A 13,176-nucleotide genomic window follows, 5' to 3' on the forward strand; every position below is an offset into this window, starting at 1 on the left:
ACAGATAAATTGTAGTATATTCATACAACTGAGTACTACTCAGTAATAGAAAGGCATTTACTATTGAAACATGCAACAAAATAGAGGAGTCGCAAAACAATTACACTAATTGAAAGAAGTCAACCCCTCTCTAAGAGTACTTACTGCACGATTACATTTACATGAAATTCTTTTTTTTTTTTTTTTTTTTTTTTTTGCGGTACGCGGGCCTCTCAGTGCTGTGGCCTCTCCCGTTGTGGAGCACAGGCTCCGGACGCGCAGACTCAGCGGCCATGGCTCACGGGCCCAGCCGCTCCGTGGCATGTGAGATCTTCCCGGATCGGGGCACGAACCCGCGTCCCCCGCATCGGCAGGCGGACTCCCAACCACTGCGCCACCAGGGAAGCCCACATGAAATTCTTATAAATGCAAACCAATCGATAATGACAGAAGGCAGACCCATGGTTGCTTGGGGATAGGGAGGGGCACCCATAATCACAAAAGGGCATGAAAAAATGCTTAAGAGTAATGAACTTGTGCATTATCTCAATTGTGGTAATAGTTTCACTGGCAAAACATATGTCAAAACTTATGTGCAGGGCTTCCCTGGTGGTGCAGTGGTTGAGAGTCCGCCTGCCAATGCAGGCGACGCGGGTTCGTGCCCCGGTCCGGGAAGATCCCACATGCCACGGAGCGGCTGGGCCCGTGAGCCATGGCCGCTGAGCCTGCGCGTCCGGAGCCTGTGCTCCGCAACGGGAGAGGCCACAGCTGTGAGAGGCCCGAGTACCGCAAAACAAACAAACAAACAAACAAACAAAAAAACTTACGTGCAGTTTTTTGTATGTCAAGTATACTGCAAAAGCTGTTTAAAAATAAATGCTCTTTTGGTAAGTTTGAGTTAAGTAAAATCTTATTTGTGAAAGAAGCAAATCTTCAACATTCCTTATTTTAAAAAATTATAATCTCTGGTTAAATATTAACAAAACCCAAACTAAGTTCACAAATTGATATTTGAAAGTATCACTTAATTCACAAGTAGGTAATTTAATATGAAGACTCAGAGGTCAATAATAATAATAAAATGGTAATTCAATGATGCAGAATGGCTGTCTTTACAACCTGGCTATGAAACTGGGGTGACCCAATCTAATGATCACAGGACAAGAGGTAACTCTGGGTTGTGCCCGGTTATAAAAGGCACTTTGCTTGCCTTGAAACAAGAAAATGGCAGAACCTTTTTCACACCTTCAGGGTCACATCCCAGCTTTCAGGATGAAATGAGCAAGCCCCAGAGGCAGCCTCAAGAAACAGGTAACTTTCCTTCATCGTCACTGCTACAGTCCTGGAGACAGCTGTCATCAAAGATGGGGATGTGGATTTAAAGGTTCCTTCTGCTCTCCTTCTCCAGCCTGTCACACACCATTTTGGTGCAGGTCTGAGCTTCCCGGCCACAGGAGGAAACAGCAGGGCTCCCAGAGCTGCAGTAGAGACTGGTCCCATGGGCTATCTCATGGACTGTGCTGGCTCATGCATGAAGCATGAAGCCATCCTCCATGCCTGGCTGGCATCATGCTTCAGCCTGTCCACCTGCCCCTTCTGCAGGCCCTGAGCCCAAGCATACAGCAGTTCTTGCCAGTTCCCTCTTACTTCCCACACTACTGTCCAAGACCAAGTGAGTCCTCCAGCCAGAAGGAGGTCAGGCCTCTCCTGTCACAGGTCCACCTCGATTAGGCTTTATAATTAACCCATTCTCCTGACAGCTTCCAAAAGCACTGATTGCCACCAGCCCCTCCTATGTCCTGCAGTTTCTGGGCCTTGCTGGCTCGAACTGAAGCCCATCTTTCCAGTCGTCCCCCTTCCTCTCCACTCCAGGTCAACTTACCCCTCCCCTGCATGCCCGCCTCTCCTCTGAACACCAAATGTCTTCCAAACACAATCTCCCAACTCTTCCAGATCTTCAGGATCATGACTTGAAGAAAGATGTGGAATCACTCTATTTTCTTATCTCCCTCTTTACCTCCCTTCCCCACCCTCGCCCTCCCACCAGGCAAACCTAGGGACAAAGTGCAATTTGCCTTATATTGGTGACTCAGTTTCCCAGACCTCTTACTGGAGGTGTCAATCATGAGGATGGAGGACCGGTGCTAGGCTCCCCACACTGACGGCCTCTCTTTCTCCAGTTCTTCTATGACGGTTCATTTTCTCCACAATACTGTTTGCTGATGCTTTGCTTACCTTCTGTTTCTGCCACTAGAGTGTAAGCTCAATGAAGTCAGGGACAGGGTCTGATTCAAGCAATGCTGGATTCCCAGGCCAGCACTCATGGCACACTGTGAGCACCTGATAAACACTCACTGAATGAAATGGATGAGTACGTAATGTGTGCGTGCATGTGTGCATGCGCACACGCACGTTCACAGCACCTAACAGTCAGGTTTCCAGTTGTCACTGGCTACCATGATTTTGCACTAGCATTGTACAAAGACTAGAGAGTGAAAAAGGGTAGGAAGGGGTGTGTGTTTCTATATCTATCTAGATATCTATCTATATTTCTATCTATATATGTGTGTTTACACACACACTTTCCAAAATCAACCCAGAAACCCAGTCTCTTCCACTATAATAGTAAAGCTTACTCACTCGTGGCCTGGCTTTGTGGGAAGGAGCAAGGAAATGGGACCAGGGACCCAGAAACATTTTCTGAAGGAGAAATCTTCCCCATCCTTCCTACCCATTTTCTCTCTGTGATCTTACAATGCCAGTGCAAAACCACTGTAGCCAACGACAACTGGAAACCTGGCCGTCGGGGGCTGTCCCACTGGGAGAGGTGCCCAAGCAGGGATGATGGCGCAGGGCTAGGGCTCAGTTTATAGCGCAGAACAACTGTAAGTGTCTCCAGGTCTGTCGTGTAGCTGTTCTATCTGCACTATTTTGATGAATGATATTTGCACTTCCTTGTTACAGAGCTCACCTACCTCTCTTACACACACACAATGTTCTCACTTCCAAACAAAATTACAGTATATACCTCTTAAGGTTGCTATAGATACCCTTTAAGTAAACAAGGGTGAGAGAATTGTCTAATTTAAAAAAATCTATTCCTGGGAATTTCCTGGCAGTCCAGTGGTTAGGGCCTGGAGCTTTCACTGCCAAGGGCCCAGGTTTGATCCCTGATCGGGAAACTAAGATCTTGCAAGCTGCACAGTGCGGCCAAAAAAGTAAAATTAAAAATTATAAAATCTATTCTAACCCCACTTTCCAAAGGAAGGAAACAGGATTAGAAGAGATTAAAACTGCTTATACATTTGTTCGCCTGGTTATTTGACAAAGAGGTAGGGGGCAGGGCAGTGAGGAATAGGGAATCTCATGCTGGAGAGATGTAGAGAGGAGACGCCCAATAGCGAAGCAGCCAAAAGGCTGACAAAAAGGAACATAGGACGAGCAGAAAGTGCTTCCCTGCAAAAGCAAACACTTTTATCTTTACAATTTACATGTATGTGGATTCTCCAGTCCTGCTTGTCTTAAGGATTCCTGAATCTTTAAAAAAAAATGGCCAGTCCAGAAATGTGAACCATCTTTATCCCATGGCTTTGTGGAACCCAGGTTCACTACCCTCAGACCACTGTATGTTTGTGACCCTTATTTTAGAAACAGAAGGATAAACACATAATGATTCAAAGGGCTGAGAGCTTAAATTGAGGTATATGAGCCCATAAGAATGTCACAATTCATTCTGCCTGAGGAAGTCAGAGGAGTTTTACAGACAGATGTCACCTACTTGGATCCTGGAGGATGAGAAGGAATTGACTGAATGAAGAGAGGAGGAGGCTGGTCAGAGGACAGAGCAAATATGAAGGAAGGGGCCTCAGGAGAGCCTGGTAGCACTTGTGTGCGGTTGCAGTACAGTGAGGATGGGGACGCTGATGGCTGATGAAGCTGCAAGGTGCCTGCAGGACCCAAACGCGAGAGATCCTAGCGATGAGGTTAATCAGGTTAGGTTCACAGATAGGCAGTGGGAGGCAAGGTTTCTAAGCAGGAAATGTCAGATCCATATTTCAGAAAGGATGGGAGACATACATCACTGCACTACATAGTCCAGGCATGACACAGATCTCGGACTAAATCTACGGTAGTAGGAACGGTGAGAAGAAGTCGGATCTAAAACCCACGTGGGCTACCGCAGAGCCCAGGTCCCCTAATGCCCACAGTCACTGTATGAAGCTGCCATCAGGGAGCCAGACCCTACTGTAAACTCACTCCGTCAGTGGACCAGTGCGTCTCCTCTTGTGCACTCTGGATGTAACACAATGGATTAATCAGGACCACATTGGGCCTTCCAGGAACTCATTGCTTGTAACAAGACTGCTATCAGGAACTAGCAGCAGGCGAGTAGGAAATTTACTTGGTGCACAGTACCTACACAGCCTCTTGGTTTGAACCGTAGGGAATCTGTCCCTGTTGGTATCTTTTTCCTTCTGTTGGCCATTGTGGGCTCTATGCCATTAACCGTGATCACAAAGAAAGGCAATGCCTTTTATCCCACTTTACATGCTAATCAGGATTGTCTCTGATATTTTTTAAAATCTACTTTGAGCAATTTAAATTAAAAATAAATTAGTTATCCATTTTATACATATTAGTGTATATATGTCAATCCCAATCTAATAAGAACCTGCTGTATAAAAAAATAAATTAAATAAAATTCAAAAATTCAAAAAAATAAATTAAAAATAAAAATTTAACTAGAGCCCATTGGACAATGGAGCTCTCAACTCTACTGACACAATGTTTGAAAAAGTACTGTGTAGACCAAGAGATGGAACACAGCCAGCAAGTGCTTGGGATCCAGAAAAATACATGGATCATATATTTGGAAAAAGCAGTGATTTGAAAACCAGACAAGTAGAACCTCAAGGCATACGTAGATACTAGCAAAGGCCAGAAATAATAAAAGCCAAAGCAGACTAGAACAGAAAGACACAAGCATCCAGACACCCATACAGAGCAGTCCACGTGGAGGAGAAAATCAGGATGAGGGAGACACAGGTAGCAGCAAATTATACTCGGGGCAATGGTCACTGGGCCTGCAAGCAGCTAAGAACTACAAGAGTGAAAGTAACCGAAGATAGGCAGGAAATGCATGGAAACGGAGACTTTCATTCAGAGGGAGGAGTTATGATATCAGTGGTAGGGACAGGTGTCCTAGGGGGTCACAGGAAGTGAGGGGGCCTTGAGCTCAGTACAGCAGGCTCCCACTCTCCTCGTCCTAGCTGCTTGGTCCCAGCTTCCCCAGATGTTCCCATTCTCTTTATCGCAGCACAGTCAACCACCATACAAAACCCCACAACAGCATATGACAAAAATAACGGACTATTTCAAGGTAGCACATGATACAGTCATATTCCAAAAACTGGGAGGAAGGGGGGCTCCTGACGGCCTCAAACAGTTGATCCATCCGAGAAGGTGGGCACCAGAGGAGATGGGAAATGCTCCTATGGGAACAGCTTGCACAGACACATAAACGAGCCCATATTCCTGTTGGTATATGACAAATCGATAGGGAAGTGATGGATTGTTCACTAAATGGTACTCAAACAAGTGAAAAAATGTAACTTGGATCTCTGCCTCATACCATATGCCAAAATAACTTCCAGATAGAGAAAATATTTCCATGTGAGAACTGTAGCTATAGAAATAATAGAAGAAACCATGGGAGAAAAGGCTGTCCTCATAAGGAACACTAAACCCAGAAGATAGAAAAGATTAATAAACTGGACTCCAAAATCTAAACCGTTATGGTAAAAACACCATAAACGTTGTAAAAAGACCAACGACTGAGGAAAATAATTGGTTCACCTATTGCAGTTTATAAAGAACGTGTATACCTCAATAAGGAAAAGAACAGTGATCGTGAACCAAAAATTCACAGAAAAGGAAAGGTACCCGGACATATGAAATCATGCTCAATCACATTCATAGTAAGAAATGCAAATTTAAATGTTAATGACACACAACTCTTCACTACTGGGGGAAAATGGTTGACTAGTTGAACAACACCTCTTTGGCAGAGGTGTGGGGAAAAAAGCTCTCTCACACACCTGTGGTTGAGAACCAAAACTGGTACAATCTTCACGAAGAGCAACTTGGCAAAAATCAATCAAAATTTTAGAAATACAAAAACTTGACTTACTCAATCTATTTCTGGGCTTTTATCCTAGAGATAATCACACATGTGCAAAATGACACATGGACAAAAAGACACATGGATAAAGATTACACTGCAGTATCGTTTGTAATAGCAAAAGATTAGGGCCCATCATTACAGGACTAGGTATATGAAGAAGTGCCCAGAGAACAAAGTATTAAAAAGAATGCAAAAGCTACAAGTATTGCTGTGGAAAAAGAACCTAGATATATTTTTAAGTGAAAAAGCCAGATGCAGAGTAGTTTGTGTAGTGTATTACTATTTGTGTAAAGCTATATTAAACACATATATGCTGATATTAACGTAAAATATCTCTGGAAGTACACATAAGAAATTGCTAGGAGTGGTTGCTTCTGGGTAGGAGGAAGCTTCACTTGCACTGTGCACCCCTTCACACCTTTCAAATGTTATACTGTGTATACAATACATGCTAAGCCCATATAAACAGTAATACAACAGAATTTAAAGTTGCATCCTTTATTCATCCCTTATTATCCATTTATTCCCAAAGGAAGTGTCACTACTAATATCTGGGCTTATAGTCTTCCAGGAAGTCAGAAAAACTCTGCTGGGACGACTATACAAGGCAGACAATTCCCAAACTTCTAAGGACTCCTGACATTAGTCTGTAAAACAGGCAGGTGATTGCCATTTACAGTAGACAACAGCGCTATTATAAGGGGGAAAGAGAGCAGAGTCAATGCTTACGGCACATACTGCCAGGTCTACAGGGAAGTCCTCCCTGGCCTCCTAAAATCTCCAAGGTGTACCCACTGAGCTCTCAGCATCTTCACCTGCTCATTCCCCCCACTCCAGGGGGCCTCATTCCCAGAGCACTTACTTCCTAGCCCCAGCACAAAGACTGATCCGCCTCAAAGCACCTTCAACCCCCCCCCCCCCCCGCACTAGACTTACCATTCCCCCAAACTCCCTCCGTAACTGCTGTCACATCACCAGACAAGCCTCCAGCTGCCACTTCTGAAAAGGCCACCAGATGGGGATGGCGCCGCAGGGATGCAGAGAGGATGAGCTCTGACCAGAGCCGCAGTGACTGTGCTGTGATTATTGTTTGCTCGTTTGTTTCATTTGAATGTTTGAACGTGAATGGTTCAAATAGTCTTGGAATTTTGTTTTCTTTTAAAAAGAAAATATTTAGAACATTTCCACTCAAAAATCACATTTTCAAAATTGAAGCATTTTAAAAGTCTGCTTTCATTAGACAGTTGCATCTTGTATCCCTGAGGGCTTTTGCAAATAGTTCCGGTTTTCTTATTTTGTTTTGTTTGGGCACAACTCAAGTTGCAATTTCATGAAAATCAATGCTACACTCTGTTTCGAAAAGAGCCGTATAAATGAAGCTGTACTAGGAGATGTGGAGATGGATTCGTTTTAATACCCCTGCCTTGATTTAATTTATATATTGTTTCTTCAGTTCTTCCTTTCTAGGTTGATTTATCATTCCGAGTTTTATTAACATCCAACACACTCATATGCTTGGGAAAAAGATGGAAAACTCCAAACTCACAGTGATGCCCAGCTGTAGTCCCAAATCGTCTGACTTGCCTGAAGGAGTGTTTTAGTTGGCCTGATTTTCCTAGGACTTCAGAGAAGTAAGACTTGCTTCCAAATCAAGGGAAAGGATTTCTAGAACTGCCTGGTACTGCATGGAGCCCTGTCATGCTGTTTATTAGTCAGGAGTGTTCTGACAGAACATGTGGGTTCTCGTTGCAAATTTGCAATTGTTCATAATAGCTCAATGTTTTTCCTAAGAGTTTTCTTTTCAGTTTCAATAATTATGGGTATTATAAAACACCTCAATGATAAATCTTACAAACTCTACTGAAGTATATACCTCGGTAAAAACAATCATGTATCTTAATAAGGCAGAAAATATTTGTAAATGTAAAAATGGATTATGGATGACATCCAAAGAATCCTGTTATTAAATAGGAAAAAGAAAAAAATAAACTGTATGAAAATATACATTATCATAAATACAACTGACATAATATGCTTGGGTGGTAGTATACAAATATGATTTGGAGTTGGGGCCCCTTTGATTTTTCTTTTCTTTAATAGTCACAAAACATAAGCTAGCAAGGTGAGAGTAAGAAGTGATGATGCAGCCCGGCCTGGTGGCTTCCTGGCCTTAATGAAATGGCACATCTGATGTTTCAAATGATCCATCCCATGGTTTTTCAAAGTCGCAGATGGTGGTAGTTGAAAAAATCATGCAAATGGAAAGGAAGTAGGGAACTCTTTGAAGCTTTCCTTGCTAGTGGATACAGTGGATGTAATGAATTTCCTATGGTGGAAGTGCACAGTAAGAGAGAACAGGACGGGCCCCTGCTGTCCCCAGTGACTGGGTCTCAGCATGCAGGCTCCTTCTAAGGAATCTGAACCCAGTGCCTTCTTCAAGCCGAGGACCACTGAGTTCTCACCTCCCCAGCTCCTGGCGCATCTCCCTGGGTGTCAGACAGACCCCTCAGGCCTTGCGTGCCCCAAGATGAACATCTCCATCCTCGATTTGCTTCTCTTCCAGTATCTTCTACCTCAGTTCCTTGTTTTTAACACCCACAGGCTCCCGCAAGCCTGAACCCTCACTTTGCTTCCCCTGCTCCCACCCTCCCAGCAGCAGCCAACCCGCTGATCCTCTCAAGCCCCAAGGCCTCTGCCCTTCTTGGTCATGGTCACCTCTCTCAGACTCAGAGGCGGCTTCTGGCGGTCCCTGTCTCTGCAGCCTCGCCCCACTGGCTCCTTCTGCACTGTTGACAAATTAGAGAGCATCACCAGCTGCTTCAAAACTCTAAAGCCCCAGGGCCTTAGGATGAAGACCAGCCTCCCCCCAGGGCACTCTATCCTCTCTGCAAACCAGCCCCTTCCTTCCTCATTTAATCCCCCAGCAACCCCAGGGGACACTCAGCCAGCCCCAGCAGGGAAAGAGACACAGACAGGAGTCCTTCAGGGACCTGCACTCCTGGAACAGCCCAGACTGGACCTGGGTTTCCAGTAGGCTGAGGCTGGGACTTCCGTTAGGACCTGGGAACAATGTCCCCCAAAGGCCAGGGCTTGGGAAACCTGCAGACCTTCTATCCTTGTAACTTCTCAACTTCAGGGACCTCCAAACTGTTTTCCAACCAATGAGTGGATAATTCACCTGGATACTTCAACTCTGCCACAGCCCAGCCCCAGGTACCATGGGGGACACAGCAATGAATGGAGCCTGGTTCCCTGCTCCCGAGGAGCTGGCAGCCAAGCATGTGCGAGGTATGTGATGTGATATCGGTCCGACTCTCATATTCCTCACTTCAGCCCCAAATCTCACATCTAATAGGACAAGGGTTCTCTTTACTGGTGACCTCTCTGGGAGCACAGGCAACCTCAGCTGATCCCCAGAAGAGGTGCCCTAGGGTAAAGGGCAGAGAGTGTCTTCAGGGTAATCAACTTGTTACCTTATTACCAAGACCAAACTGAGCCTAAATATGGCCAGCCCAGCACCACACTGGACTGTGGAGCCTGGGATTTTGACACCATGGGGTTTATGCACCATCTTAGAAGTTACAGGTGATGTGTGGCCAAGTAAACCCCATTGGACAGCCCTTCCTCCTGGGGCTCTGTATCCCAACCAAACCCCCAACCACCAGCAGCGCTCAGCAAAACACACTTCAGAATGCACAGGAGACGACTTGAATTTGGAATACAGATAGAATTTGTTTTAAATTCGGGATTTGAGGCAAATGACTTCTGTGAATTGCCCATGTCTCAATATCTGATCAATCACGAGCTGCTGGAAGTTATATCTCATCATCATACATTGTCACTTCCCGCTGGACCCACACGGTGGGGTTCACACAAGGCTTTCATGTGTACTTTTTCATCTGCTCATCAAAACCAGCCTCTAAGGTAAGGGTTGGCATAAGGGGCATCTACCCTCAGGGATTAAATAACTTCCCACTGAGTGAGCTGGAACCCTAGCCTGTGTTCTCTAACTCAGCACTCTTGCCATATAAGGGTACCTGTTTTTAATTGTTCTAAGATTACAGGTCTTACCTTTCCCTTGTAAACACATCCTGTGCAATCATTCACTTCTAGGAGTAATAATCAGTTCATTTCTGGTGGTCTAATTAGTACTCTTGCCAAGTTACATTCCTTCCATGGACCCATACAATTTGTTTCTCTTCTGGTAGGTCCTGGTTTAATAACACAACACCTTAACAGGCCCATTACCTCCTGATTTACATAAAATGAATCATTCAGAGATGAAAACTGATGTGTATAAGACAAATTGCATGGTTTACACAAACTCTAGACCAGTTTTTAAGAGGTGAATAGAAACATTCACATTTAAATATTTTAGAACAAACTGGTATACCTATCTATAGTATGTAGGGAGATGAGACAGTATTACCAATAAAATATCACCTCTAATAAAATAGTTACTTAGTACACAGTGCGAAAGAGACAGAAAAGATTCTTACCTTTGGGCTATATTCTGTAAAGGGAAATATTTCAGATTATTCTTTTCATTTACACTTTTCCTTTGGGCCCTCTTAATCAAACTGATTCCCTTCACTTGAGGACAGGGAAGTCATCACCATGCTTCTTCTAAAACCCACCTTTCCAGCCCGGGCTCCTGTTGAGGTGAAAGAGGTGACGTGAGGGTGATGGGCACATTGGATCCAGACGAAGGCCTCGAGGAGTGATGAGAGTTGTTGCCAAAGTTGCTGTATCTGGAGAGTGCAGAGATTTAAGTTGTGGGGCAGGAAGGGACAGAAAAATGAGTACCAGTCAATAAATGAATAACACGTGGCAAACTATGCTAATTTTTGCAAGAAAAACAGGTCTGGAAATGCTAGCACTGTTAGTGATTACCCTAACTTGAAGAAACTAGTAACTTCTTTGTTTTATTTCTCATTAGAAAAATTTCCCAAAGTCGAAAACTGTTAGGCAGCAGGGTTTATGACAAAGGGTTTAAATAAAACCCTCATATTTCCTTTCTTTTTAAGTGTACATTAAAACTAGTTGCTAACATAAATCAAGAATCCAAATTACTTTCAATTGAATCTGAAGATTTTCTTGCCTCTCGTGGTGGCACAATTAGCATTAATTGCATCAAAGGCCTGCAGAAAATACCAGATGATTAGCTAAAGAAACATCGGATTAAAAATTCTCCTTTAGGTGTTTCTGAATCAGTTTCATCCATTAAATGCTATAATCTCATCACATGCCCAAGGATCAAGGAGAAACTGTCCCCAGACCTTCTAGGCTGGCCTGCTGCTTAGAGGTGCACGTATTCAATGTTTTCATCCAATATTTCCCTAGAACCAAAACTATAGCCACTAGGTTTAAATGAGCTTTTATCATTTCCCAGTCATCTCTAACAAGTTTCAGGATTTGTAAAATTCTAGAGTTTTCTTTGTTTTTCAGAATAGCTGTTCTTTAGCTATCTATTTGTATTTAGCTATCATGATCAGAGCTTTGCCTTACAACCTCCTCAGCTACAGGGTAGGGCCGACTCCTTCTTCTAAACTGGTGAGGACACAGTACTGGAGTGTGTGGGACCCCAAGGGTCACTATGATATAAGTGCACAAAGACCTTCCCCCATGCAGTGAATCCAATATAAACTCCCACCAACTAACCTAGAATTGCTAATTCTAGGAAGCAATTTGACCTCAAAATGTGGATACCCCTTGACCAAGTAGGTCTACTTTTGAGGCGTTCACATAACTTTATGTTATTTATATACTAAAATATCACACAGGAAGATACTCACTGGAGCCTCATTGAGATCATGGCAAAAAACCAGAAACTACCCAACCAGGTAACAATGTGAGAATGGCTAAGAAAGTATGATGTAACATTCGTCAATGGAAGATTACACAACCATTAAAATGATTGCCAATTTATAAGTGATAACATGGCAAATATACACACACACATACTGCATGTAACATCAAGATATAATATTACACATTGAGTTTGATCACAATTGTAAAAAATATTCTTAGAGGTTAAAAACCACGTGTAGAAAAATGTAAAAAAACAGGCCATCTTTTTTTTTTTGGCGGTACGTGGGCCTCTCACTGTTGTGGCCTCTCCCGTTGCAGAGCACAGGCTCCGGATGTGCAGGCTCAGCGGCCATGGCTCACAGGCCCAGCCGCTCCATGGCATGTGGGATCTTCCCAGACCGGGGCACGAACCCGTGTCCCCTGCATCGGCAGGCAGACTCTCAACCACTGCACCACCAGCGATGCCCAGGCCATCTGTTTTTAAAACTGGAATACGGAGGTGAAATTTCAGTTTTCCTTAACAAATTACATTATTATAATGGGAAATAAAATACTTACATTATCCCAAATCTATCCTGTGTTGCTAAGTCTGGTGTGTTGGCTGTTGCTCTTCTAATTTGCTTATTTGGTATCATGTGTCAGCCTCTGCTAAGTACCAGGCACTCTGGCAGGCACATGGGGACTCACAGTACTACCCCACCATCCTCCCCTGTTAACATACCACCTTCATGGGACTTGGTTTCCGGACACTCATCTTCTCATCTCTTAAAGTCCCAACACTCTACCTGTCCAACAGGTTGTTTACTGCTTCTCCAAGTGAGTATTGGTTTGATTTTTTCAAGAGGGCCCCCAATTATACAAATATTGAATCACTACGCTGTACACCTGAAGCCAATATAACGTTATGTCGATTATACCTAAATAAAAAAATTAAAAGAGAGGGCCCCCAAAACCACAGGCCACAGAGAAGACAGAAAAGCAAAGGATGAGAATATACAAAAGAAAGGAAGCAGCAGAGAGGGGAGCACAAGCTCAGCAGGGAAGAGAGCGAGAGAAGCAGGAGGCAGTGGGCCCCACTTGGGAGGGAAGGACGCTGCCCAGGACCTCCAAGTCCTCAGAGACAGGCCCTGGGCTCCAGCGTCAGCCCTGCATCACCCAGCTGCCTGGACACTAAGCTTGTTATTCTATGCAAACATCTAAAA

The 13,176-nt window shown here is 44.0% G+C and overlaps 1 protein-coding gene across 5 annotated transcripts in view; it reads right to left on the reverse strand.

Moving 5' to 3' along the window:
• The window catches only part of FHOD3 (formin homology 2 domain containing 3), a 501,308-nt gene that overhangs the window by 135,753 nt on the left and 352,379 nt on the right, over positions 1 to 13,176 (reverse strand). For all 5 annotated transcript variants that reach the window (XM_060283165.2, XM_030876573.2, XM_030876572.2 and 2 more), the window contains one exon: positions 10,801 to 10,914. In XM_060283165.2, coding sequence (XP_060139148.1) covers positions 10,801 to 10,914 — 114 coding nt within the window. The remainder of the gene's footprint in view (positions 1 to 10,800; positions 10,915 to 13,176) is intronic.

This window comes from Globicephala melas, chromosome 13 (genome assembly GCF_963455315.2).
Source record: "Globicephala melas chromosome 13, mGloMel1.2, whole genome shotgun sequence".
Classification (NCBI taxonomy): Eukaryota; Metazoa; Chordata; class Mammalia; order Artiodactyla; family Delphinidae; genus Globicephala; species Globicephala melas.